This window comes from Diaporthe citri (assembly GCF_014595645.1).
Source record: "Diaporthe citri strain NFHF-8-4 chromosome Unknown scaffold_2, whole genome shotgun sequence".
Classification (NCBI taxonomy): domain Eukaryota; kingdom Fungi; phylum Ascomycota; class Sordariomycetes; order Diaporthales; family Diaporthaceae; genus Diaporthe; species Diaporthe citri.
Genome location: NW_025064847.1, coordinates 5,767,675 through 5,792,406, shown reverse-complemented (window position 1 = coordinate 5,792,406; position 24,732 = coordinate 5,767,675). Strand labels below are relative to the sequence as shown.

Genomic DNA, 24,732 nt, shown 5'->3' with positions numbered 1-24,732 from the left:
GATTGAAGGAGAAAGACTGCAATTCGGAATGAGTCCATTTACCGCTGCTGCTATGAACTTGTACTCGGCCAGTTTGCGATCTTGCCAATGCTGGAGGTGCGCGAATATTGCCTCATGGTCGTCTTCATTTCTCACACTTTTCGCAATGGCCAAAATCGGCAGCAACGTGTTTTGTCTATAGAATCGATAGTATGGGAGGGTGACTGAGTTCGCAATGAGCGGCCTCGAGAATCCCCACATGTGTCAGAAACACGGTTATCTAAGGACAGGAGCCGGTTAGATCATACAAGAATGGAATCCAAGCAGTAAGTCTTACGCTCTCAACCAGACGGACACTGATTGCACGGCGCACCATGTCCAGGGCATATCGGGTGAACAGAACGTAGGAGCAACAGTCAGCGACGCGCAAGCTGTGAAGTTGAAGCTAGCACGCAGGGCTGAGCAGAGCCGCATCTCACTTTGCATGTGCTGCTGTGGCATCTCACATGACTAATTATTGACCAATCATTTTCTTGTGTCACTCAATGTGTGTGTGACAACTGTTGGGAGGAACCGCGAACCCTAAGGATTTTCCACTTTGTCTGCTCTGAATGATTCCATGGACCTGTGACTTTCGATCCACCTGTGAAACGTTCGTGCCTTTCGGCAACAGGCTCAATCAGTAACATCCGTTTTGGGACATAAAAGGACTTCAACAGTTGACTGCTCACCGGTGCCCCATACTCAGATGCCTCGCAAGCTGTGCTCAGCACATTATTACCATTGTCTGCAATTTTTGCCACGTTTATGGAAAGATATCCTTTCGAGCACATTGACTATAGGTCAATCTCGCAGTGAAGAGTGCACCAAACATTTGCTACAGCATGTCCAGCCGTATTGGAAGTCAGATCCTCTCCTTGGATTCAGTTACTCGCAACACCGCTGTCGAAACGAACGATGCAATCAAACACTGATTAATTGCTGACTCTTCACGGGTATGATTTTTTAACGGGTTCAGTCTTACTGCTGGAGCGGGCCCACGGCCCAAACCCATTGCCTCAAAGACCACATAGGGCAACTCGTGTGCGCTCATAACCCGCACAAGAACAGATGTCCGCTGTGCAGATGAGCGTCCCACCGGCTGCCGGTTTAGTGGATGTTATAGACGCTCGACTTTAACACTTATCGGTAAGTTGCGTGAGGCTTGAATTTTGAGAACCTTGAGCGAAATGAGCAGTTATCAAATGCGAAAATACTTTACTGGTGCCGGGTAACTTGTTCACATACAAATATTTTGTACAGAGCAACGCATGATTGTCTCATTTGGTGCTTAGACCGGGTTCGTGGAATGACAGTGTGGAGTGTCCAATTCACCAAGCAGGAGTAGACTTGGGTTCAATTAATTTAAATTATGAGTATGTATCCCTGGATTTGTACTGCCAATCTCGACTCGAGTCCCTCACGGCCCTCTTGACATCATCTTCGTTATATCCATGATCTTCTCGCAAATGACGAATGAAAGAATCTCGATAATTCCATGTCTCGTCCGAATCCAGATGGCAGTCATTAGCCGGGCAAGTGAAGAGTCTTCCCAAGGCGAATCTTTCCCACCTCGAGTGATCCAGGGTCCTCGCCCGTCTGATATCCACAAGACTTCTTGCGGCTTTCTGTACACTATCTTGGTTGGCTGGCTGCGCTGACCATCTATTGAAAGCATCTGTCATGTCTTTGATAGTCTGGGATCCTGAGCTGCTGGACCTTTTTGGCTTCCAATCGTCCATGCTGACATCAGGAAGGCCGTTGGGCTCGTTCAACCTGTAATAATCGAACTCTTTTGGATACAATTGCGCCATGCGATGGTGCTCGCCCTCTGGATCTCCTATTTCTTCTACCGCCTTTTTCAAAATTGACCTTAAAGTGGAAATATCCTGAGGGGCTGTTCGTCTTGCTGTACCAATGCTGACCCAGTTGGTAACTTTCTTCGGTCCGTTGCGGAAGATAGTCCTCAGCTCATCCAAGACGTTCATGGACGGGTTGTTGGCCCTGGAAAACCCCGCATCACTGAGTAGAGCAGTTGTCCTTGTCCGGCGTTCGTTATGCTTCTTTTTGTTGGGAGCTTGTGAACCCCCTGTCAAGGTCTTCAACCGGCTCGGTTTGCGACGCATAACCTCGCCGTCATCTAGGGCGATTTCAAGTGGTTTGAAATACAAGTAGGCCGCAGTTGCAGCTCTCGCGACCTTCCAAGCTGCCAGATTGGTCCCACGGCCTGGGTTGAGGGGCAGTGCAGCAGGTTCTGCGGTCTGGGCAGAAAAGTTGTCGTACGATCGGAAGACCCAGAGTGGCTTGAACACTCCCTCGATGGACCGACTCGAGAAGACGATCCTGTGTTGACAATGTCTTAGTGAGTTTCGCACGCAAGGAGCTCACTGAGTGTTAGACTTACGCTCTGCATAGTCCTTTTGGGGTTCTGAATTGCATTGCATCATCGTGATCGTGGGCTAGTTCGCCTCTCCTTCGCAACACGTCCTTGATTGCGTTTTCGAGGTTTGTAGTAGCGAACTTATTCTTTGTGACGAAAACCCCAAGCTCTCCAGCATGGTGTACAGGTCGAGGATGCCCGAATACTTGTCCTGCAAGGTTTTCATACTCCTCCAGACAATCGTCCACCGACATGCGGAGTGTCGTGAGCATGATGGTGATCAGTCTGTCAATTAGAACGAGTCGTACTATCCATTATTCTGTCAGGAGCTACTTACGCCCCAGTTGAGGTCCCGCTGATGTAATCGAAGTAATGGCATGGCAAGAAGTTTGACTCTGGTTTGGCGGAATATGAGAAGTCTCTTGGCTGAATGCAGGGGCTGAAACTAGAGATCCTTCCATGATTTGAGTCTTCGTCCGATTTGAAACTTTCTTCGATCATTTGGATACGCTTCATAAGATATTGCAGAAGCAATAGGCTGTAGTATCCGCGAACACCGCCACCATCTGCGAAATCAGCCAAGTTGTCTACATCAGCTTTGGGCTCTCCATGGCCGTCGTACCGAAAGTCAGGACGTTTTGCTTCGCCCAAGGGCTGTCCTGGTTCAATGGACGCCCGTGTTGGTGGGCAGTGGAATCTGCATGGCCATCAAACCCGCCAGTAGGCTCGCCTGCGGGGGCCATGGCTGGCCTCTGAAGTCGACGGTTGCAGGTAACAGATCTGAAACATCGTCCGGGCGAGCTGTGGAAAAAGGCCGCTCCTCCAGGCAGGATACCAGGAGCAAGAAGGCTACGGGCGAAATGTACGGGCGGGGCGCATTTTCTCTTTAACCAGAAACTTGACCTGGTCTCGAGGAGACAGCAATGGATTTCTGGACCTGTGAATTGAGCCTTCCGGTTGGGGGCTGCAGATTTGCCCACCTCCGACCCCACAAGGCAGGGCCAGACTTTGTTAGCTACAGAGCCGCATTCTTGTCCCTAGACCGTGTAAGGCTCTGCACGGCGCTTACCATGCCGATAAATTCCTGTCGTCGTATTGCATCGAAGTCGGTGGTGCAAATACAGCACATTTTCCTGCAATGACGGCTCCTGGTTCAATTGAACGCAAGGGGGCCAACAGGGTCTCGGCGAACCACCCACCGTGATTGGCAGTAGATCAAATGACCCTGACCAGCTTTCGAGGACCGAGTCGTTCCACGGTCATTATCGAGATGGTGTGGATGCTGCTCGACTTCGGTGGTCGCATTTAAATAGGCCAGTCGGTGAGGAAGTCATGGCGTAAATGTGACCGGTGTTTTATAATAAGGCGACCTATTACATGCCTCAACTTCGAGGCACCATTCGAGTAGTAGGGCACATGCACGCCACATGATGAGAGCCTGTCAACCACCTTCTCAAGAGGACGAATTGCGTCGCTGAGCTCAGCGAGAGGTGTTTTCGCCCCAAAGCGTGTCTTCTTGTCATTGGTTATCCCTCTTTCAATAGCGCTCCCAAATATGCAGTGCCCCGAAAAGTGCACTTTTTCAATGCTGTCCTACCCCAGTTTCTGCCGTGTCTGTAATTTTCAACCACTCGATTCAACAAAATATATGCACTGCCGCCTGCTTTTGGGCACACCAGTAGAGTGGGGGCGCCAGGCGTATTGCTAGTGGAGGGTGTGCAGGACCTGCGAATTGTGCCCTGCGATGTGTCCATCATATGGAGAGGTCCCTCCGGGCGCACCATGTGTTTTTACGCATGAAAATTCTGAAATAATGTGATTCGATCACCATGGCTTTGTGTCCAAGCGAGATTCTGCACATCAGATTCAAACGCATGTATCAGCGCCCAATGTATACCACAGCCTCTTCTAATGGTCACCTTCTGGGCTCCTGGCGCAGCTGGCTCTGACACAGCATGACTGTGCCCTGCATGCCCCAAGTCCTCCAATCAGAGCAATGCCTTTCCCCCTCGGCATTTCAGGAGACGATTTTGCCTGGAAGGGAGGGGGCGTGTGTATATTAACAGAACTAGTATCTTCAAGAGTGGGGAAGTCCAGAATTTGGAATTTGGGGGTGTGAGGCTTAGCTGCAGGCGGCCACATGGCCCCCTTACGTTCGTGTCTTTCCAGACATTTCCTAGGATTGGCAGTGGCCCCTTTTAACCCCCCACCTCCGGAGGACTGTGGTGGGTCACCCAGCTAAGTCATGAATAAGCAGTGGTATTTTGTTCCATGAAAGTAATCAGATATCCAAATTACACGCCCTTGCCTGAAATCATCTCCTGCGATCGCAGATATGAGATATATTTCTCTGGTCTCGGGGGTTTCAATGTATTCTTTGATATAAGATTCATGTCGGATCGTCCCGATCCACCAAGACCGCCAAAGATTGTTTTCGATGAAACGAAGACCATCCTACCCAGGACAGGAGGCACTACAGATGGGTGTGAAATTAACTAAGTGGCGTGCCTCCTGATGGCCCGGGAAGTATTGCCCTTGTCCTGCCATCCTTTACCATGTTCGCATAAAGATGCTCTCTCCCCCTCCCATGCTACTTCTAGTTCGAGGACCTTCAACATCCAACACCATTCCTCAGAGTGAACACCAATGTGATACTCCACACTATCTCACTTCGACCATTTTTGATACACTTGCCAACAAAATGCCAAGAACACACACGGGCTCATCCACAACCCGTTCACCCCAACAACATATTCTGATCCTCGATCTGAAAGACAGATCAGGGATCAGCACAAAGAAAGTTGCTGATGCTCCTGAACGACCAGGCCAAGGTGGGAACTCACTCATTACGACACGTGGACATAATATATACGATATGTTGCTGATATTCTGGTGTTATTGCAGCGCACTGGTCCTTCGAGATTCCCACTGCCCCAAGAAAAAAAGAAGATTGTTGGGACCTCTTCATGACAACAAATGGCAATAGCAGCTCAGTCCAAGCTGTCACGCCATCAAACCAATCGGAGCAGGGTCAGTTCATAGGAAGACTCGATCTGGAGCAACTCGGCTTCTGGGACAGGAAAAAGCGAAGGGACGGCAAGCTTCGGCAAGCCCGCATAGTGAACACATAATGACATGAGCACGCCCAGGAACAAGTTTCCTGGACTGCTCGTCCGATCAGAGCAAGGATCACCAAACTGTATGAATATTGGAGAAGCTCAAGTGGAGTCCCTTGACTTAACCCCAAGTGGTATTATGAAGAACATCATGAATAGCTGTGAAATGGACCGCCTGTGTTCGCACTTCCACTGGCATGACTCCAGAAAATGCCTCGTATTGACCTGCGCCTTTTCTTCGGGGCCTTCGTCTCGGGTGACCGGTGCTGACGGGCGCATGACAGATCATCCTTAGGGCGTCGCAGCTTACTTGTTGAGTAACCTCTTCCACGGCGTGGTATCATATGATCATTTAGCTCTCGGAAAATATCGGGTGCGACATGGGAGGGTACACTGCTAATGTTGAGAGCACCTGCTGCCTGTATTGTGTCGCCACGCGTGAAATTCATCGTTAGTACCAGGTTCCGAGATCGTATGGCAACCAGGTGCGGAAGGCAGTTGGCTTTCAATGGTGCTGGAGCTTGATTTCACTCTCGCTTCAGGCACTCGTGAACGCATATTTCAAACTTCTGAGAGAGATAAAAATCAAATGGCATGGCGCGTCCTGTCTCCGGCTCGGTGGCAGCGATCCAAGAACACCGTGTCGTCAGCAAGTACAAGAATTGAACTGTCAGATATCTTCCAGGTTCTGAGCGACGATGAGACCTGTTTCTCTGTTGGGGAAGACATGCTAAACGTAGGGCGTCATGCTTTAACTCTTTGAGCTGTGGAGCTGTAGCCACGCAAATGGACGAATTCGCTCTTAAGCATCCGCATTCAGGGTGAAACAAAATTCGTCCAATATCAGAAAGGTTTTCTCATAACTGCAGCGGACCTCAGATGTCTAAGAATATCGGGTAGCCTGAGAAGAAGCATTGCGTTCAGCACCCGGCCCCGGTTCACGTTCGGCGTGCCGGGGTACGGGTAGACCGCTCCCGTTCCAATGTGTGAGTTCATGGCTTCCATGATCTATCTCTGAGCTCAGATCCAATGGACCGTTGTGTGCGCAATCTTTGAGCCTAATATGCAGAATTGAATAGGCGCCATGAAGCCGGCATTGAATATCACGGTGATTACACGGCGTTTCAGGCCTTCTGTCTGTCTCTCTTGCTGGTACCTTGCAAGGATGTGGGGCCGTAGATACCACCATAATAGTGCATGAAAACAGCAATGTCCTCCTCTTCATCAAGCAGGGGATTAAGGCCTGCGCTTGAAGATACGCGCTGTCTGGGTCAACTACAGGCTCGACACCAGGAGTTGGAACTAGATATGGGTCTGGTACCTTGCAAACGGCAGGATTTTGATTTCTTGAAAAGCTTGGATGACGCTCGAAGAAGTAGACAAGAGGAAAGGCTTCCGGGCAAATAGCAATATTGCCTGATCAGACTAGTCAAAGGTAGACCTTGCGCCTCAGTCTAGACGTTGAGAGCACCAAAGTCCACAAGCTGATATGGGAATATGACCTGGGTGCTTGGGATTTATACGTGTGGTGCTTTGCTGGCCCGTTTTTCAAACTCAGTAGCTTTAGCCACTTCCCTAACTCCTTCCGTGGAGAATCATGTCTTACCAATGGAAATTGGCACATTCTGAACAAGCTACCCTGGAGCTCTGGATGATGTATAGCGAAGGCGGCTTGTATAATGAGCTTTTTCATGCCTTGGGGACAGCTTTTTCTATCGTAAAATCTTCCTGTGATAATCTTTTAATGATCTGTATACAGTGTATATTTCCGTAGAAGCTGAATGGAGGCGGAAAGAGACAATAGTAGTGTGGACTTGGTAAGATGAATCTCAGGAAGTTGTGCGATCTGCGCTGGCTGGTTGAATATGTTATATTATATGCACAGTCGGAAGTTGCCATCGCAGTATGCCTTTGATCACTTTTGTCATGTTTCGGAAACAGCTTGAAAATTTGGGTGTTCCCTAATTGTGCTCAATTCGTCCATCGGTGTTGTGCCGCCAGTGATCGTCGATGTTCTAGCCGGCTTGAACGACCAAGTCTCCAAGGTTTCCATTCGGGCGGGCGGTCAGCTTACTCTATACTTTACACTTTGTGATCTTCTCATCATCAGCTGCTCAGCTGCTCGGCATCTCCGCGGGTCCCCGAGACGCGTTGTCCAATTGAAAGCCCTCTCAACTTGATTCTCACATTGTACTCGGCAATTGTCGCATTTTAAACAATTTTGCAGATATCGTACGGATGACGGTATGGTATTGGTGTCAAGTAGTCACCCATAATGCTGGTAAACATTCTGACCGACTGTTCCCAATAAGTAAGTTCCCGCTGATCATATGATCCAGAGGACTTCCCGGCTGTCCCCTGGGTTTCCAGTCCAGATGCGTCGTATCAAGTCTCTCACGGAAACAACTCATTCTGACGAGTCTGGGCTCATTATCAGAAGGTCCCAATGGTGTTCGAGTTCCCAAGTATATGTATGTTATGGTTCGAGTTTGGCCAGGCTTTGGCTTTGGAGTGATCACCCTGGCAGATTGATCTCATCCACACTCCAATTAGGCAAGCTTGGCAGTACTGGCCATACTTTATTCGCCGATGGCTGCTCTGTGCTGACCACAGTTCAGCATACGATCTGTGAGCTCGGCTTGCTAGGTGCCAGGTTATCTGTGCCGGATGACGATACGGGGACCTATGTGACGAGATCACTGCTGCTTTGTGTATGGTATCCCTCAGACACGACTTCATGCCTTCTTAGGAGCATGATAACTTTCTGAGTTGCAGGTGCTCTCTAGCTATATGCTTTTTTGGTTTCTTGTTCATCCTGGCGGTATCATGAACACTTGAATGTAGCACATCGTGTTTTCGATGATTTATCTGGCGCGACTAATTGACACTTGAATGCCATGTGTTGGCGCACAGGGCACGTATGAGGAGTCGCTTGTCAAAATTGACCACAAGTCATGTGTTGAAAAAAGATCTTGCAAGCAGGAAGCCCACGACGTCTCGGCGACAACTTGGCGGAAGGATCTAGGGAATTCTCTAGGCGCGTCAATCAGCGGCTCGGGGGCGCTAATTATGTGTCCTCTAATAGCCCAATAACACGCAGTCCGCAGTACCCCAAGAACGACCGGCCGCCGGCTACGCGGCCCAAGGATCATGCAAACGGTTTGATTTGCTCCTGCAAGCTGACCTTGGCCAGTCGCTGGTTGCCAATGGACTTGCTGAGCTGAATCAAGGACAGCACAGTACGGTTTCTCATGCAGAATCCTTCTAGCACTGCCGGGACTAGTGCTGACAGCAGCTCGGCTTCTCACTGGTGAATTTTACTAGCACTCCAGTGTGTTTGTACAACCACATTTGAAACACGGCAATTGGATGATCTTGTTCGACGCATTCTTTTGCGGGAGTAAATAGACAGGGTGATCGATGGCGTGGTTGGTAAAGTTTACGAACTGAGGACGAGGGTCAGGGGTCAAGTGGTGAATACTGTGCGAGGAGCATCGTGACCATTGGCCGCTGATGTCGATCAATTGATCCTTCCGAAAGCCACCCAGCCACCTCTAGACGCCCTCCCGCTTCATGTCCTGCCTTTCATTCTGTACTACTCCCTACCATCCAGGGACACTTCGTGAACAGACCTTGACGTCAATGCCCCGACCGCGGTCGCCTGATTATCACGAGGGGAAATGACTACGACATCGGTCACCCTCAAAGGGGACTGGGTTCCTTCCAACCAAGCCAACTGCCTCAAGACGGACGACATATGGCAGTGGGACTATGGCATCCCCGAAGACCGAAGGACAGTCGTGGGCGGGCCGTCGCAGACAACAGAATGCCTCCCAAGAGCATGGAGCAGGGCAATGACATACGCAGGCACGCAGTGTCCTCCCCGGTACACCGAGGCCTGCCAGGCGGCCGGGGATAGCTTGGCCGTCGTCTGCTGCCCCACGATACACGACTTCTCCTGTCAGCCGTCGTCAGATCTGGCGACCGGCCCTCACGCCTCCATCTTCCGGTGTATGTCTCAGTACACCGATTCGGGCTCTTGGGTCGTGACGCAGACGTTCATGACGGCGGCAGAGGCGAGCACGAGTCTCGCGACCCCGACATATGGCCCCGCTTATCACCTCTTTGCCCTCGCAATCGTCTATGCCACCCCGACTTCGGTATGTGTGTTCGGAGGCCAAAGGCGAATGGGATGTGTGCAACGTTTTTTGTACGTCAAGATCACTGACTCAAACGTTACAAATTGACAGACAACGGACTCCTCGACTGGTGGCACCGTCTCACCAACCGATTCCACTTCCTCTCCAACTACCTCTTCAAGTAGCGACGATTCGTCGAGCGGGAGCCTTAGCGCTGGGGCGAGTGCTGGAATTGGTGTTGGAGCGGCAGCAGCCGCGATATTGCTCGGTGTAGCCGGGTGGTTGCTATACAGACGAAGAAAAAAGAACTCCAGGTTGCGAGCGGAACCTCCGAATGCCGGTCCAATGCAACAAGAAGATGGATATGGGTATTATCAGCATGGAAGCACAGACCCAAACAAGAGCCACACACAATCACTGCGTTCAGAGCTGCCACCGAGTGGGCCACAGCGTTCCGAGCTGTCCGCACAGACTCCGGTAGAGCTTGGAACTTGAGGTCAACATGAGGACAGGATGCCGTGACTCATCGGTCTGTGTTTCGGGGAAGCACTCACCCAGCTAAGAAGATGTTAGCTTTGACTCCGGTGAGGAAAAGGCCTCCGAAGGTGAAGAGTCATATAGTATTCAGCATCTTCGAATTGTGTACATTAATAAGCATTCCTAGCAAAACGACATATTGATCTTTGACAGAGAGGCGTATTTGAGAGGAGGATTACTGCACATATCAGACACAAGCGCGGCTTCCGAGGACCGTTGACCTCCGCAGGCTCATTATGAGTGCTCACCTGTTTATGCGTCGGGAATGCTTCAAGAAATTGCTCTCAAGAGAGAGTAAGAACTAGGAGAAGCCAGTCGTACTTCGCCATGCGTTCCACCCTTTTTTGCAAAAGGCTGTCTGCCAACATTGAATCATGCTGTGCCACCTTGGCACTGCGCGGTTCGCAGTTGGGAGAAAGTGCTGTTCGAGAACATCCGTGTGCAACCCCGCCATACATCGCACGTCACAACACATTTCCAACTTGACAACATCAGCAATGGTTCTCGAAACCCAACCGCTATGGATGAGCAGAGTTGCCCCGAAGATCTGTCCGAGATCTTGCGGGATCGGATTAACAATCTCAAACTCCTTCAAACAGCAGACCAACCTACTCCTCGAATGCGACAAAGAATAACAGTCGCAATTGAGTTATATAGCAAAGCACTCGAACTAGAAGATACCCATCCTCTCGACCCGGAATACCTCGGAATCCTCGACTTGGTGCAAGATAGGCTCGAAAAACACTGGACCGAGGCCCATGGAAACCTTGCATCACGCTGTCGCCTTGTGTTGAACCTTGCCTTCTTCCAAAGATTTTTGGCCAGAACACTGCTGGAGGACTACAGCCGGCAACCCTACAGTCCTAGCCCCTTATCCTTGCATCGCGCCTTCTTGGTCAGATACGCCAGCACACACCGTGCTGTATCGGATGGCGGGTGGGAGACCCCTGATGCTGACGCAGGGTCTGCCACAAGTGACAGCAAAGAAGGGCTGGCCAGCCACGATACATCTACCGTAAGCGACGCCAACGAGGTCTGTGGCGAGGCAAACAACCCCACAAGATCCCGTATCAACAATGCCTCCTCCTCCGGCTCTTCCGACAGCGACAGCCTCGAGAGCGACGCATTGCTCGAAGAATACGCGAGAGACGTTGTTTATCCACTAGAGGAGTTGCTACTTGAAGGTCACACGGACGCTATCAAAGAAAAACTGCTCGCATTAGAACCAGAACGGCGATATCCAGGCGGAGAAATCCAGCGCCTGATAGACCACTGCGACTGGCCCGGGCTTTTCGCAGCTATCAACAGCGACCGCCGGCTTTCTATCGATCTTTTCAGACAGAAACCAGTGGTCTCAGGGGTGTTCAAAGACCATACCAAGGAGACGGTGTGGACGGGCATGGACAAGATACGGGACAAGTACTTTACCAAATCCAAGGATGGTAAAAAGTATACGGTTACCAAGTATGCGAGGAGGTTGTCTTCCAAGAAAGCCGTGGCTTCCGGTAGTATCGGCGACGAGCCCCATCCAACATTGTCGTCAACACCTGGGGAGGGCTGGGAGGGAATGTCGTGGCGAGTCGCCGAGAACATCTTCAAGACATTCGCGAGCGGGCTTGCGAGTGGACCAACAAACGCAGCTTTGAGGCTCAAAATGCACACAATATTTGACACGGCCAAGCAAAATGAGAAGGATCCGCTGCTTCGTCCAGATGACCAGCTTTTTGATCAAGAAAAAGCCGAGTAAAAGGAATTCAGGGTTCCAGGTATCTACTTTTTGCTGGCTCTAGGAGGTATGAAAAAGTCAGCTGACTCCGATTACCAGGCTCATAATGCAACACTCGGCAAATTGCTGACAGCATGAAGCGATGGCCGTCCATATGATGCCGATCGCGAAAGGGATGAGGATCGATACCAGTACATTATCTACCATGTCAATTGGTGAACTTCACTGTATACTAGATGGTCCTCCTGGATGGCAAGAGGCCATTGTGTCCACCATAGTTGTCACTGGTCCCAGCATAGCTAGGTAGCGTAACCAACAGCAGCGGCTCCTTTGCCTTGTCGATGTCTCCATCAACTGGTCGTGGCTAAGACCTACGTGATCTAGATGCGTGTCTGTTTCACCGTGAGCAAGCGTCTTTCCGCGCCTCACCGGCGGACCGGGACCCGAGAGGCCGTGAGAGCGCTCCTTGGAGCAGCGGAATAGTGGCCACTACCAGGCCGAAACTTCGTCATTGTGCATTTGGGGAACTTCCCAACATTTGTGGGAAGTAGTGGTCCTGCCGGCAAAAGGAGAACTCTAGTCCCCTTCTTGCCCATTTCGTGATTCTCCGTCCTCTCTACATGTACTATCTTTTCGTCCATGTATACGTCATGATTGTCTTCCGTGACAGCTAGATACTGAATTCCTAAATATTGTGCCATCGAGCGCTATAGCCATCTTGTCCAATAACACAATCGAGGGGGTAATAATTACTCGATCGAAAAAAGGACCATGCAAAACTATCTTGGTATCTTGCGCGAAAGATTGATTCGTCTTACCGTCTTGTTGATCCCAGATTAGAGAAACTTCATCTCAAAAGGATGATATAACGCGAGAGTCTGTTGTTCGTGTCTGATAAATGCATGGGCTGCAATGCTACTCCGCATCACCCGGGGTGCCAAGTCATGAGTGATCGCAGGTCTAGACTCTCACAAGCATCCGAATGCCAGATTGACCCAGCAGTCTGGGACGATCCACCCCGGCGGGACGAGTTAAAAACAGGGAGCCGGATCCCACTTCTAGCCCTCTGCTCGGGACTTGACAGGTCACGCAACAAAAAGGTCGAGCACGAAACGACGGCCACAAGCACAGCTTGAAGTGTAGCACCGTAGCGTACCACGGGCGAAAGAAGGCGGGCCGGTCGAGCCGTTGAGGAGAAATACGGCCGAGACTCACCCACAGCACCAAGCAGCGCCACAGCCGCTGTCACCCACCGGCCGCTGCATTCCTTCAGCCGTTCATTGAGATCATCCCAGACGACGGGCTCCGGTGGCTGGGTGGGCGGCTCCATGTCCTTTGCCCAGTCCCCCCTGGACGGAGACTGGGGAAACTCAGGAATTAAGCACACGCTAGGGGGTCCAGCTTGCAGGGGGCAGGGAACATGACTCTCGCTAGCGCCTCCTCATCACACGTGTCTCTTGCACACACACACCTCCTTCGGCTGTCTCGTCTCCGACGCCCTGCACTGCCCATCCATGACTGCCATGGTAGCACCGCGGCGAAGGTGAATCCTGGCACCCCTACCTCCTGCAGCTGCTGAACGATGCGCCGGCTGCTCTTGTATGTGTCTGAGGGAGGGGTGCATTGGGAGGCTGAACAAAGACGGGCGGACTCGACCCCGTACCGAAGCCCGCAGCAAAGCCCGCAGCAGCTTCCTTTTCCCATTCTTATTAGTCGGGAACCCAGGGTCGTATTTATGCAAACAGTCGAGGACTAGTTGGTGATCAAGTGGATGGGGGCCCCTCTGGCGGGCTAATAGGACGGACAGGCCACTACCCTACCTCTTGTTCCTCTTTCCCTCGGTGCCAACTCGTATTGCTCATCTAAATCTCACGCTCGCCTGCTCCAAGCCCATCTGCTGTCCTCCAAGCTCCGCTCCGACAGCATCTTCTGACCAGAGAACTGTTCTGTCCCACAGGCTCATCGCGGGTGGGGACCAACAAAATGCCCCCATCACGGGCACGCTGGGCAGACTGAACCGAAACAAAAACGCACGAGTGCACCAGAAAAAATGGCTCCAACAAATAGCGACCAGGACTCGCACGACCCGGGCCCGGACGAGCAAAAGGTCCGGGTCCAATCCGGGACCACGGGCGCCAAGATGGCTGCCGAGGTGGCTCCGCAACATCCATCACACCCATCAGAGCGAGCAGCGCCCGCCAGCAACAACACCACTAGCAGCCTCAGCTCCACCGCCGCTTCCGACGACCGCAGACGCCAGATCAACCGCGACGACTTCTCGGGCCTGCAGGTCGTCGAGCCAGGCCTGGAGGTCCCCCACAGCTCCCTCCCCGAGGCCCTCCCCCCCTCGGACCCGCAGACCCAGTTCGTCGAGTACAAGGCATGGGGCGAGAACGCGCCGCCGCCCCAGGCGGTGCATCCGTCACAAAACAACCTTCCAGGCGGCGGCGGGTTTCCCTTCCCCGAGGCGGTCTCGCCCGGCGGCGACACCGCCTACACGCCCATCAGCCAGCCCTACAGCAAGACCAGCAGCGCCACGTACAACGGGGGCCACAACCCGTTCGACGGCGAGAAGCAGCAGCAGCAGCTCGGCGAGAAGAGGATATGCGGCCTGCGCAAGATGGTCTTCTGGTGCGTGCTGGCCGTGGCGATCTTCGTTGTCGTTGCAGGCGTGGCCGTCGGCGTTGGCGTGGGGTTGGGGACGAGGGATGATGGCTCGAGGTGAGTCGGATTTTTCTCCCTGTTTTCCTTCTGCTTTTCTCACCACCCCGCAATCTGTGCGACACACGCATCTTTGGAATGGGCCGAGTTGGGGAGGATTACTCCCCGGCTCTTCCCGGGTCGTCCCCCGTCTCCAAGCCAGCGAACAAGTCGTCGCAGGTGAAACCCGGGCGCGGATCGGCTCGCCGGGGAACGGGCAAGACGGGAGGACAAGTGGGTGTGGGGACGGCATTCATGCAACGGTCGATTCTTGTCATGCTTTGGCAACACGGCCCAGCGGGAGCCAAGGCGATGCAGCAAAGACGTTCACCCCTTCCCGCAAGAAGAAGCAAAAAAACTGACTCGCCCCGTGTGACCCAACAGCTCAAATCCGACGTCAACAGCAACGAGCACCCACAGCGTGCCGTCAGCGACAGCGACGGCCGTGGCATCCCCGTCGGCGTCCATCATCTGCCCCTACGCCAACAGGACCGTCTACAGCCTCGAGTCGAAGACCGACAAGAACTTCCTCGTGATGTGCGGGCGCGACTACAACAGCTGCTGCGGGGCCGTCGACATGCTGACCGTCAACACGACCAGCTTCGAGGACTGCCTGGAGCACTGCGGCTCGCAGGAGGGGTGCACGGCCGTGGGATGGGGCAACTACTACGGCGTCAACACTTGCTGGCTCAAGAGCGCCTGGGGCGAGCCCAACTGGAGCGGGAGCTGGTATGCTGCTGTCCTGGTCGACTCAATATGAGGTGTTCGTTTACAAAAGCTGGAGCTGGGCCTTGGCTAGTTGGAAGAAAGTAAGACAGGAAGAAGGACGACGAGCCTCCACCATCGACATTGACACCAGCATCGCGATGACTCGAGCAACGTGCATCACTGGGGTGGAATACAGTCCCACAATTACAGATCTTGAACGGCAACAAAGACCGTCTGAATGATCCATTTACGAGAGGCAGGGACACCAAGGTATCTCCAAGGAGATGAACACAGCAAGGGAAAGGGAGGACACATGCTGTTTTGTGACGAGCGACACGGAGTTCAGGATACGGCGCAAATACTGGGAGCTACCACAAGACATGAAACACTGTCTCATCTAACGGCCGGGCAACGTGGGAAATTGTGTTTGAACATTACTTGCGAATTAGATATTGTGTAGGCCTAATACCGACACCATGTGCCAACCCATTCAATTTACCACCGCCCCGGAAAAAGAAAATCCAGCCTCACTTCTTCCACATCAGCACAAGCCACGCCACAAGCCGATACCCAGCAACGATCCCAACCATAATCCCGACGTTCTTCCCGAGGTACCCATCCCGGTACCCAAACTGGTCCAGCACCCCCTGCCCGTCGATGCGGCACTCGGCCGCCAGGTTCGTCTCGTACATGCAGCGGCACCCCCCGCCGCACCCGTAGCTCCGCCCGGAGAACTCGTTGACCATCATGCCCTCGAACACGTACTTCTGGTAGTCCCAGTAGCTGAAGACATACTTGTAAAACACGTTCAGTACGGTCGGCTGCACCATGAACCCGTTGACGCACATCCACAGCCCGTTCGCGAACGCCACCAGCGCCAGCGCGACGACAAAGTTGGGCGCCAGCGACCCGACCACGACCACGAGGCTCTCGGCCGCCAGCAGGTCCAGGAACACCCACATGACCCAGGTGAAGAAGGCGGACGCGGACGGGTTGAAGTTGGACAGGTAGTACGAGATGGCGCTGAAGCCCAGCGCGATCAGGAACAGCGGCGGCGCGCCGATGAGGAAGTTGGACAGGACCAGGTGCGACGACGAGTATAATCCCGTGCTCGACTCCTTGACGTACTGGAGGCGGTCCTCGAGGAAGGCCGGGACGTAGGCCACTGCCATGAAGGACATGAAGGCCGAGCCGAAGAACTGGGGGGCGAGGCATTGCGAGTCAGTTGGCGTACGCCGGCCATGGCAGATATCAAGTGGGGAGGAAGAAAGGGACAAACTCACGATGGCGTTGATATACGGCTGGATGTACTCCTGCTCCGTCTTGAGCCGCACCCACACGGTGCCCATCATGACCGCCAGCCCAAAGTACATGGCCATCCGGACCCCGTACGCGATCACGTCGCGGTAGCTCTTGATGAACGACCGGTGCAGCAGCGTGAGCACCAGGCTCGCGAACCCGGGCCTGTGGCCCTCCCCGGCCGCGTCCACGAGGAGGTCCGCCTCACCGCCGCCCTGCCGCTGCTGCGTCTCGCAGTACCTGACGATGCTGCCCAGCTGCCCCGCCAGCGGGCTCGCCAGCCACGCGCGCCTCGACGCCTGCAGCCGCTCCTTCGCCGCCGCCCCGCCTTCCCCTCCTCCTGGACCCTTCTCCTCCCCACCGGCAAAGTCAACACTAACCTGCTCAAGCAAAAACTCAGCCGGGTTAACATGCAGAGGCAGCGCCCGCCCAACAGACTCGTAATATGCCCCCACCGCACCCAGCGGCCCAAAGAAGTGCGTCTGCCCGCCTCCCAGGAGCAAGAGCTTATCAAACAGGTTAAACGCCGCCGTGGAAGGCTGGTGGATACTCGCCACAACAACCAGGTTATCCCGCCGCGCCACCGCCCTCAGGTACCTCACCACCTCAAGGCTAGCGGCCGAGTCGAGCCCCGAGGTCGGCTCGTCGAGGAACAGCACCCGGGGGCAAGTCATGAGCTGCGCGCCCACGCCCGCCCGCCGCCTCTGGCCCCCCGACACCCCGCGCCGCACGGGGGTGCCGATCAGCGTGCCCGCCTGCGCCCTGAGGCCCAGCGCCGACAGGACGTCGTCGACGCGGGCGGACCGCTCGCGCGCGGGGAGCCGCGTCGACAGCCGCGACGCGAAGGAGAGGGTCTCGCGGACCGTCAGGGACCCGATCAGGGCGTCCTCCTGCTCCACGAAGCGGCTCAGGCGGCGGAGGGTCGCGGGCTGGGGCGCGGTGCCGTTGACGCGGACGGTCCCTGTCGCCTTTGGGCCTTTAGCGTTGGTGGCTTTGCTTGTGATGTTTGCGGCGGTGGTGGGTGTGGCTGATGTGGTGGGCTGGCGGCCCGAGAGGACGTTGAGGAGGGTCGTCTTTCCGCAGCCCGAAGGCCCCATGAGCGCGAGGATCTCGCCCGCCTCGACGTAGCCCTGGACGTTGTCCAGCAGGGTCTTGGGCTGCTTCGTCTCGCGGTCCGTGACGGTCACGGTTATGCCTGACCACGAGATGTTGTGCACCGTCGTGTTCCTGAGGAGGTGCGAGCCGGCGCCGCCGCCGTGCTGCTTCTCTATGTCCGTGTCCGGGTGGTAGGGCAGCATCTTGGTGGCTGAGTTGCTCTCTGAGTTGCGGGCTTCTTGGCCTGTGGTTGATGTGGTAATGGTGGTGGTAGTATTGGCGGTGTTGGCCATCTTGGGGGATCTGGGATGGACTTAAGGACAACACCTAGGAATGCAATGGAGATGACGGGCAAGATATGAGAGCAAGTAAGGCTGGCAGCTATGCCTTGATAGCTGAGGTATATAGACAGGCCAACAGTCTAGGCAACCCTTGTAGTGAACACCGAAAGGATTATACGAAGGGTGATAGCCCGAACAAGGGTAACACCAAGGTGATGACAACAGAAAGAGAGTGGATCTTTTATCTGGGGAGGAGCATGCACGACCATACCGTCAGCACACCCTTCGAACCCGACGACACGACGAGGCTGTGTCAGAGATAGAGACCGCTGTCCTCTCAAGAGCCAACAGGTCATGTCATCACATTACATCTTCCGGTTCCGGTAAGACAACCAGCCAACCAGGCACGAAAACTCCAGCTCAGACGACCGACCCGATGCCCTCCCATCAGGGCACGGCACAGTAGCAGGCATTAGCCTACACGGCCGGCTCGATGCGCCGGGCTGGGTGGGAAAACACACACAAGAGAAGACAGGGGACGCAGAAAAAGACGGTGACTGACGATGTCCTCCTCCATGACACAAGGCAACCATAAACGGCGATCTTATAGGCAGGGCGGGATGAGTGGTCCCAGAACGAGGACGAGGACGACATCGGAATGAAGGAGGAGAGAGAGAGAGAGAGAGGCAGACGAGGCGACCAGGAGGAGTTCGTCCGCCCCGCGAACCGCACCCACTCTCCTCACGAACGACGCTCCTCGCCCAGTCGTCAGCTCCATCCAGTCCTCCCTCCTTCCGAAGCAGGTATCACCAAAAACCGGGAACAAGGTCAGGGCTGGCTCCCGTCTGCAATAACGCCAGTGTGACCGTCAGAGATTGAAGAAACCATCGGGCCCGGCCGTGTGTGACGAGGAGAAATGAAGTCAAGCCCAGCCGTTTCTTGCCCGCCTTCTCTAGCACTGGGAAGAGGGCGGTGTCAAAATGTCTTGGCCAGGGCCTGGGGGAACCATTTACCACCCAAGCGCCCTCCCGTCGTCACCTCCGACTCGCGGCAGGGACGGAATTCCCACACCGCAGCCAGCCGTTTCGGTCCTCGGAAACCCACATGTACCGGGCTGAGCCGGGCTGCCGGGACGGATCCCTGCGTTGTTGGTGTGGATATGTGGGTGTGTGACTGTGGGAACGGAGGAGGGCAGGATTAGAGATAGAGTTTGTGGGGCCTACCAGAAATAGATTGCCCGTGCCTATGGCCTCCCACCTAAGAAGGGCGGAAGCTTAGTCTCTAACGGGGGTGGACAGTGCCACCAGACCAGGCTCCCATATACTAGAGAATAAGGGTGGGAAGTTGAGGTCGGCGACCTCGAAAGCAACCGGTGGGGCCAGGCAGGCCGGGATACCCATTACCGTCCAGTCGATAGGCCACAGGTGTGGGTGGTCATCGGGCTTCCCATCCAGTCGGTTCGAGGGTGGTGCCCGCAGCAGGGCGCGGCTCGGCCGTCTTACCGCATTGGACCGCAGGGCGAGAACACAAGTGGACGGCGACCAAGAGAACTCGCTCCCGGGAAGGAACACCACCCCTGCCGACCTTATTATCATCGGGCGAGGCTAGGTGAGGTTACATCTAAGAGGCATACTGTGCTGCAGGTTCCATGACGATGTTTCGTGTGTGCCTTTTTTTCCTTTTCCTGGTTACAGGATCGAATATCTCCAGCAAATCGCCAAGTCTGCGTTTCCGGTCGCCGCGCAACATCAACGTCCGAGTGAATTGTCACCGAGCGGGGGCGGAGAGAATGATGATATGGTTCATCCAAGCTGCAACCTAGACCCACAAGTCCGATGTTAAATTATCCCTCCATTTCCAGAAACATAATTCAAATCATAAAAGAGGAGATATTAGTCAAGTCCCAAATCCCGATCCCGGTTCCCGACCAAAGAACCTTTTTTGTCCCTTTTAACTGCGTTGCTAAAAGCTACTAATAATTTCCCCGAGTTTTTCTGTTGTATGTACCTCTCTTCTCTCCCATGTAGATACCTGAAGCCCTCACCATCTCACCTCACTGACAGAAAACACACAATCTAACAGAACCACTTCAGTGCTCCAGCGCCCCGGGCGCCCCGGAAACAGACACGGGCGCGCCCGAGACCTGCGAGAGCATGGAGTCGATCTCGCTGATGATGGCCTCGTCGGCGTTGAGGCTCTGGATCATCTCCTCCTGCGTGAAGGCGACCCAGAAGGCCGGGTTGATCTGCTGGGCCTTCTTGGCGCGGTAGATCTCGCGCGCCACGCCGCGGACCTGTCCCGCAGCGTTGTCGGCCGCCTTCCACACGGCCGACAGCTTGGACAGCGCGCCAATGCTGAGCCGGATCTGCTGCCGCAGGTCGTCCTCATCCTGCAGGAAGTACAGCGCCCACTTGGACAGCTGCACGATCGCGCTCATGGTGATGACGCACGTGAAGAAGTGTGTGTGGCTCGTCAGACCCACCGGCGCCGTGATCATCTTGGAGATGTCCGCCGCCGCCGTCACCGTGTGCCGCGTGTGGATGTTGTACGCCTCGCCCGACGGCACCGCCCGGTACGGCGCGCACGAGTTGACGCTGCGCGCTGGGGACGAGTCGAGCTGGGAGTGCGGTTGGTGCAGCATGATGGTGCATCTGAGGAGAGAAACGGTGAGCTTGCATGCCTTGAAATGACCATCGTTTTTCTCAAATAACAGAGAACGAGCTTGAAAGACAGCCGTAGTAGGGGGAATGAACCTACGCTGTCGTGATGAAGTGCCCCTGGAACATCATCTCATCGTGCAGACAATTCTTGTCCACGGGGTCCCTCTTCCCCGGCGGCAGGTGCAGCCTCCAGTTGGTAAGGTGAGCCTCCATCTTGGCGAGGTTCTCATCCTCTGGGAACATTATGGGCCCACAGCGCATGAAGCGCCCGAGGTTCCGGATCGCGGCGACGCGGTACGCGAACGACGAGAACGGGCGGTCCTCGCCCGAGAAGAGCTGGTCGTCAAAGTCTTCCATGTACATGGGCTGCGGTATAGTCTACTCAAGCTGTCAGTCCGGCGGCCTCTCTCGCGGGCTGGAATGAAGATAGAACGTAATCGTGTGTGTGCGAGTGCGTGCATGTCTGCGTATGCGTAATGACTTACCCCCAAGAGAAATTCGGACTCCTCACACGGGAGTGCCACGTCGGCGGTCAGGTCGAAGAGGAGGAAGTTGGTGACCCTGTGCACGCCGGCAACCATGCCGTCGATAACGTAGAGATCCCACCACGTCCTGCGCCAGCTCTCCTCGAGTATTGGGTTGCCGCGGCCGTTCATGGTGGCGAACTGGCGCGTGTTCATGCCTATCTCGACGGCGATTCTCTCGCAGTCAGTTAGAAGGTCCCGCGCCTTGTCCTGCTGGCAGCTGCCGTCGAGTGCGACGATGAGCAGCAGCAGGGTCTGGACGAGGAAGCCATCCTTGGGGGTGCTCGGGGAGTAGCACAGCCGTAGGGCCTCGTCCAGATACGAGGCGCGAGCGGGACCGACGTCCATGAACAGCGAGCCGACGTATCTCATCGCCGCCTGCAGGTGGTCCAGCTTCTGGCCGGTCTCTCGGAGGTGCCGGACGAAGTACTCCCTGGGCAGGACGAAGGGGTGTGAGGCATAGTAATGATAGTAGAACGAGTCGAAGCACTTGTCGGCGATAGTGGTGACCGGTACGATGGGAGCATGTTGCTGGACCGCACTTGATGGGGGTGCCGAAGGGCGTGGTCCTGTAGAGTTGTAGGTGGTTCATAGATGCGGCGGCCGAGAGGAAGGGCGAGCTCGGATCGGAGCCGAGGCCCGCAGACGGCGTGAAGGCGGCGCTGGTCATGGCGGGGGCGGTGGCCCCGAGCAGCATGGGGCAGCTGTCGGGCCCGGCCGCAGAGGAGACATCGGTGCCATCAGGGGACGAGGATGCGTGCCGCTTGTTTGGGTTGTGGGCGGTGCCTCTCCGCGGGCCCTTGTACCCCCGTCGGGAGGCGACATAGACACACTCGGACTGCGATGCCACACAGCGGCTGCAGGGAGTCTGGCCATCACACTTGAGGTGCTTGCTACGCTGTTATTGCGGATACCGCGTGGGTATGTGTCAGCCCTATGAACCCGACCCGACTCGAGGGAAGAGAGCAGCCTCGCCCAGCTGGGACTGGGTGGAGACCCGGCGGGGAGGAGGACAATATACCGCAGACAAGGAGAAAGAAGGGCTCAGCAGAAGAGGAGAAGGGCTGCTCACACATGCCAGGCAGGCAGCGGGCACGGCAGGGCCCGCGGCGGCAGACTGGGAGCCCTGATCGTGGGCGGATGGGGTCACAGTGCCATTGCTACTGCCATTGCCATTTGCACTCCCGCTCCCGCTCCCATGGCCGTGCCCATGGCCATTCGCGTGCCCGGTCCCACTCCCATTGGTGGTGCCCGAGCCGAACAGGTCCGCCGAGTCGAGGTCGCCGACGGTGGGGGCCAGAGCCAACGGAGACTCGCCGCTCAGGCTGGACGAGGGCTGTGGAGCCCCAGGCGGCGGCATGTTGTAGAGGCTCATGGCTGGTGGCCCAATCGAGAGCGAGCACGAACTGGCAGGCCGGCCCTGATCTGGGCTGGGCGGAGCTCGGGGTGAGCTGAGCTGAGCTGAGCTGAGCTGACCACGGCTGGAGGGCGCGAGTCCTGGTTTGTCAAATTGTCGGGCAAGCTTTCGTGTGTCCGGGTCAAATCGTCGGCGGCTGTACGGCAGATCCCCGTTGACAGCTCACCCACAGCAGCGGCAGCGGAGTCGATGGGCCGCTGTTCTACAGCGGTTGAATCCGTGCAGCCAAGACAACGGAAGTCGGGTCTTGCAGAGGAGCTTGTTGTTATCGTGGGCGTTGTTGATGCTGTGTCTTGTCTTGTCTGTCTCTGTCTGTCGTCGGACTCCCCAACAAATGACACAAGAAATTCCCCCCAATGCAGTGCAGACAGACGTAAGCTCGACGTCAAGTCTCGGACTCGGGGGAGGAGGCAACGGATGAATGAATGAACGGGTTGCCCTCAAGGAGGCGCGCGGGCGCGGTGTGTGTGTATGCGTGTGCGCGTATGAGGCAGTTTCGACTGATGCCGGCTCCTGATTGACGGCTCAGAGATGGAAAGAAGCATCATCCTCCCGCGGTGAGGGGCAGGGGGGGGTTGCAGCCCAGGCTCGACTTTTCGTCCTGTGCAACGATAACAAGGGCGCTCCTGCAGCAGCCGTCCTCATTGTTCATTTTCCTTTTTTTCCCCTGGCTCCTTGTGTGACGCTCTCGGCTCGCACTCGACGCGTCGGACTGGCGAGCGATGCCTCGTAGATATCTCAACTTAAAATCGGCGTCTCGGCCAGACGCTTGGGCAATGGGCATCCTTCCCGTTTTTACCACTTCGGCCACTTTTACAGAGCAGGTTATTCAGGGGTTGACCCTGCTCGGCGACTTTCCTCATAGTGCGGCCCAAATACACTTCGTGCAGGCCAATTCGACTTCACCGTAACCACTTCTTCCGTCTTATATCTTCCACCTCTTCTCGCCACCAGTCCCCGATCTAGATCCCATCAAGTCTTTCTGTCTTAACATCCAAGCATATATGTGGCTTGCTCAGGATCAAGAAACTCCCGACACACCGTTGACGCAAGTCCCACCCAAGAAGGCAGGCGCCCACCCGCGGACCCCCCACGTAGTCCCCCGCAGCTTGCCCAGGCACCACAAGGGGGCGGCCGAGAAAAGAAGGAAGACACGAACTCCTCCACCCTCAGCCCCCTTCCACCGAGGGGAAAAGGAAAGAGACGAACTCCTCTCCTCCCCAATCAGCCACTCCATCCCTCCCACTCTCCCACTCTCCCGTAGCACAAGCCTGGCACAGCATCCTGCCTCCGACGGCGCACAGCATCTGCCGCCGGACGAGGCGGTGAACGTCTTTCCCTCTGCCTCTTTCTGCTCTCCCTCACCCTCGCTCTGCCTCTCTCTCTCTCTGTGTGTGTATGCGCGTGTGTCCCGTCCATGGCGTCCCCCTGCTACCGGATATGTCAGTGTGTCTGAGACGGGCATAGCATAGCTGCAGCCGAAGGTCTCTCAACCGGCTGCAGTGGCGGATCGCTCGAGGGATGATGGGGTGTTCGCATGCTTTGTTCCCGGGGTATCATGCATGTATGTCTCGTTGAGGCTGACCGCGATGCGCGATTACGGAGGCTCGTGCTTGGTCCACGGTTGGCACAAGCAAGGCAGGGGTTGACCGTGTGTGTCGAGTGCCGTGATCTGGCGGCCTTACCCTGAAGGGCGCCACGCTGGTTGGAACAGAGGCCGAGTATGTGGAATAGAAGAGCAGAGACGCGGAAAAGTTGGTATCCAAGAAAAGATCTACGGGCCCGTGGACGAGATCAAATGCCGAGGGCAATGTAGTCGGCCCGCGGGAAAGGTACCCGGAGGAAGAATGGTATTTCCAAGACACATCACACGATACAGCCATGGAGCATTTGTTTTTGGGAGGCTTTTGCCTCGACTGATTCCGTCAACTATCCTACATATTATAGACCCAATCTCATCAAATGTGACCCGTGCGTGCCTGATCTTGTCGTATTCCAGCCCAAACATGAGCCTACTATGTCCGGACACACTGGGGTCCCTCGAGATCCTCATCCTTTCCTTTCCCTTCCTTTCCTTGCCTTTTCTTTTTTGTTCTTTTCTTTCATTTTGCCTTCCGTCCAATTCGTACGTC

The 24,732-nt window shown here is 55.2% G+C and overlaps 6 protein-coding genes across 6 annotated transcripts; 3 read left to right on the top strand and 3 right to left on the bottom strand.

Annotated features, from left to right (window-relative positions):
• Positions 1-1,388: 1,388 nt before the first annotated feature.
• On the bottom strand, positions 1,389-3,141 carry INS49_007135 (uncharacterized protein; the record flags this gene model as incomplete). The annotated part of the gene is made up of 4 exons (XM_043167900.1): positions 1,389-2,361; positions 2,423-2,683; positions 2,736-2,964; positions 3,021-3,141. The coding sequence occupies 4 exons, from the start codon at positions 3,139-3,141 to the stop codon at positions 1,389-1,391; spliced, it is 1,584 nt and encodes a 527-aa protein (XP_043029044.1).
• A 6,053-nt stretch (positions 3,142-9,194) lies between these two features.
• Positions 9,195-9,838, top strand: INS49_007134 (uncharacterized protein; the record flags this gene model as incomplete). Its single annotated transcript, XM_043167899.1, has 2 exons — positions 9,195-9,678; positions 9,765-9,838. The coding sequence occupies 2 exons, from the start codon at positions 9,195-9,197 to the stop codon at positions 9,836-9,838; spliced, it is 558 nt and encodes a 185-aa protein (XP_043029043.1).
• Positions 9,839-10,710: 872 nt separating this feature from the next.
• Positions 10,711-11,937, top strand: INS49_007133 (uncharacterized protein; the record flags this gene model as incomplete). The annotated part of the gene is made up of 1 exon (XM_043167898.1): positions 10,711-11,937. One exon carries the CDS (start codon positions 10,711-10,713, stop codon positions 11,935-11,937), a length of 1,227 nt encoding a protein of 408 aa, XP_043029042.1.
• Positions 11,938-13,966: 2,029 nt separating this feature from the next.
• Positions 13,967-15,376, top strand: INS49_007132 (uncharacterized protein; the record flags this gene model as incomplete). Its single annotated transcript, XM_043167897.1, has 2 exons — positions 13,967-14,637; positions 15,001-15,376. The coding sequence occupies 2 exons, from the start codon at positions 13,967-13,969 to the stop codon at positions 15,374-15,376; spliced, it is 1,047 nt and encodes a 348-aa protein (XP_043029041.1).
• A 475-nt stretch (positions 15,377-15,851) lies between these two features.
• Positions 15,852-18,011, bottom strand: INS49_007131 (uncharacterized protein; the record flags this gene model as incomplete). Its single annotated transcript, XM_043167896.1, has 2 exons — positions 15,852-16,523; positions 16,608-18,011. 2 exons carry the CDS (start codon positions 18,009-18,011, stop codon positions 15,852-15,854), a joined length of 2,076 nt encoding a protein of 691 aa, XP_043029040.1.
• Positions 18,012-20,088: 2,077 nt separating this feature from the next.
• Positions 20,089-22,558, bottom strand: INS49_007130 (uncharacterized protein; the record flags this gene model as incomplete). Its single annotated transcript, XM_043167895.1, has 5 exons — positions 20,089-20,650; positions 20,757-21,037; positions 21,145-21,616; positions 21,726-22,021; positions 22,256-22,558. 5 exons carry the CDS (start codon positions 22,556-22,558, stop codon positions 20,089-20,091), a joined length of 1,914 nt encoding a protein of 637 aa, XP_043029039.1.
• Positions 22,559-24,732: the final 2,174 nt, after the last annotated feature.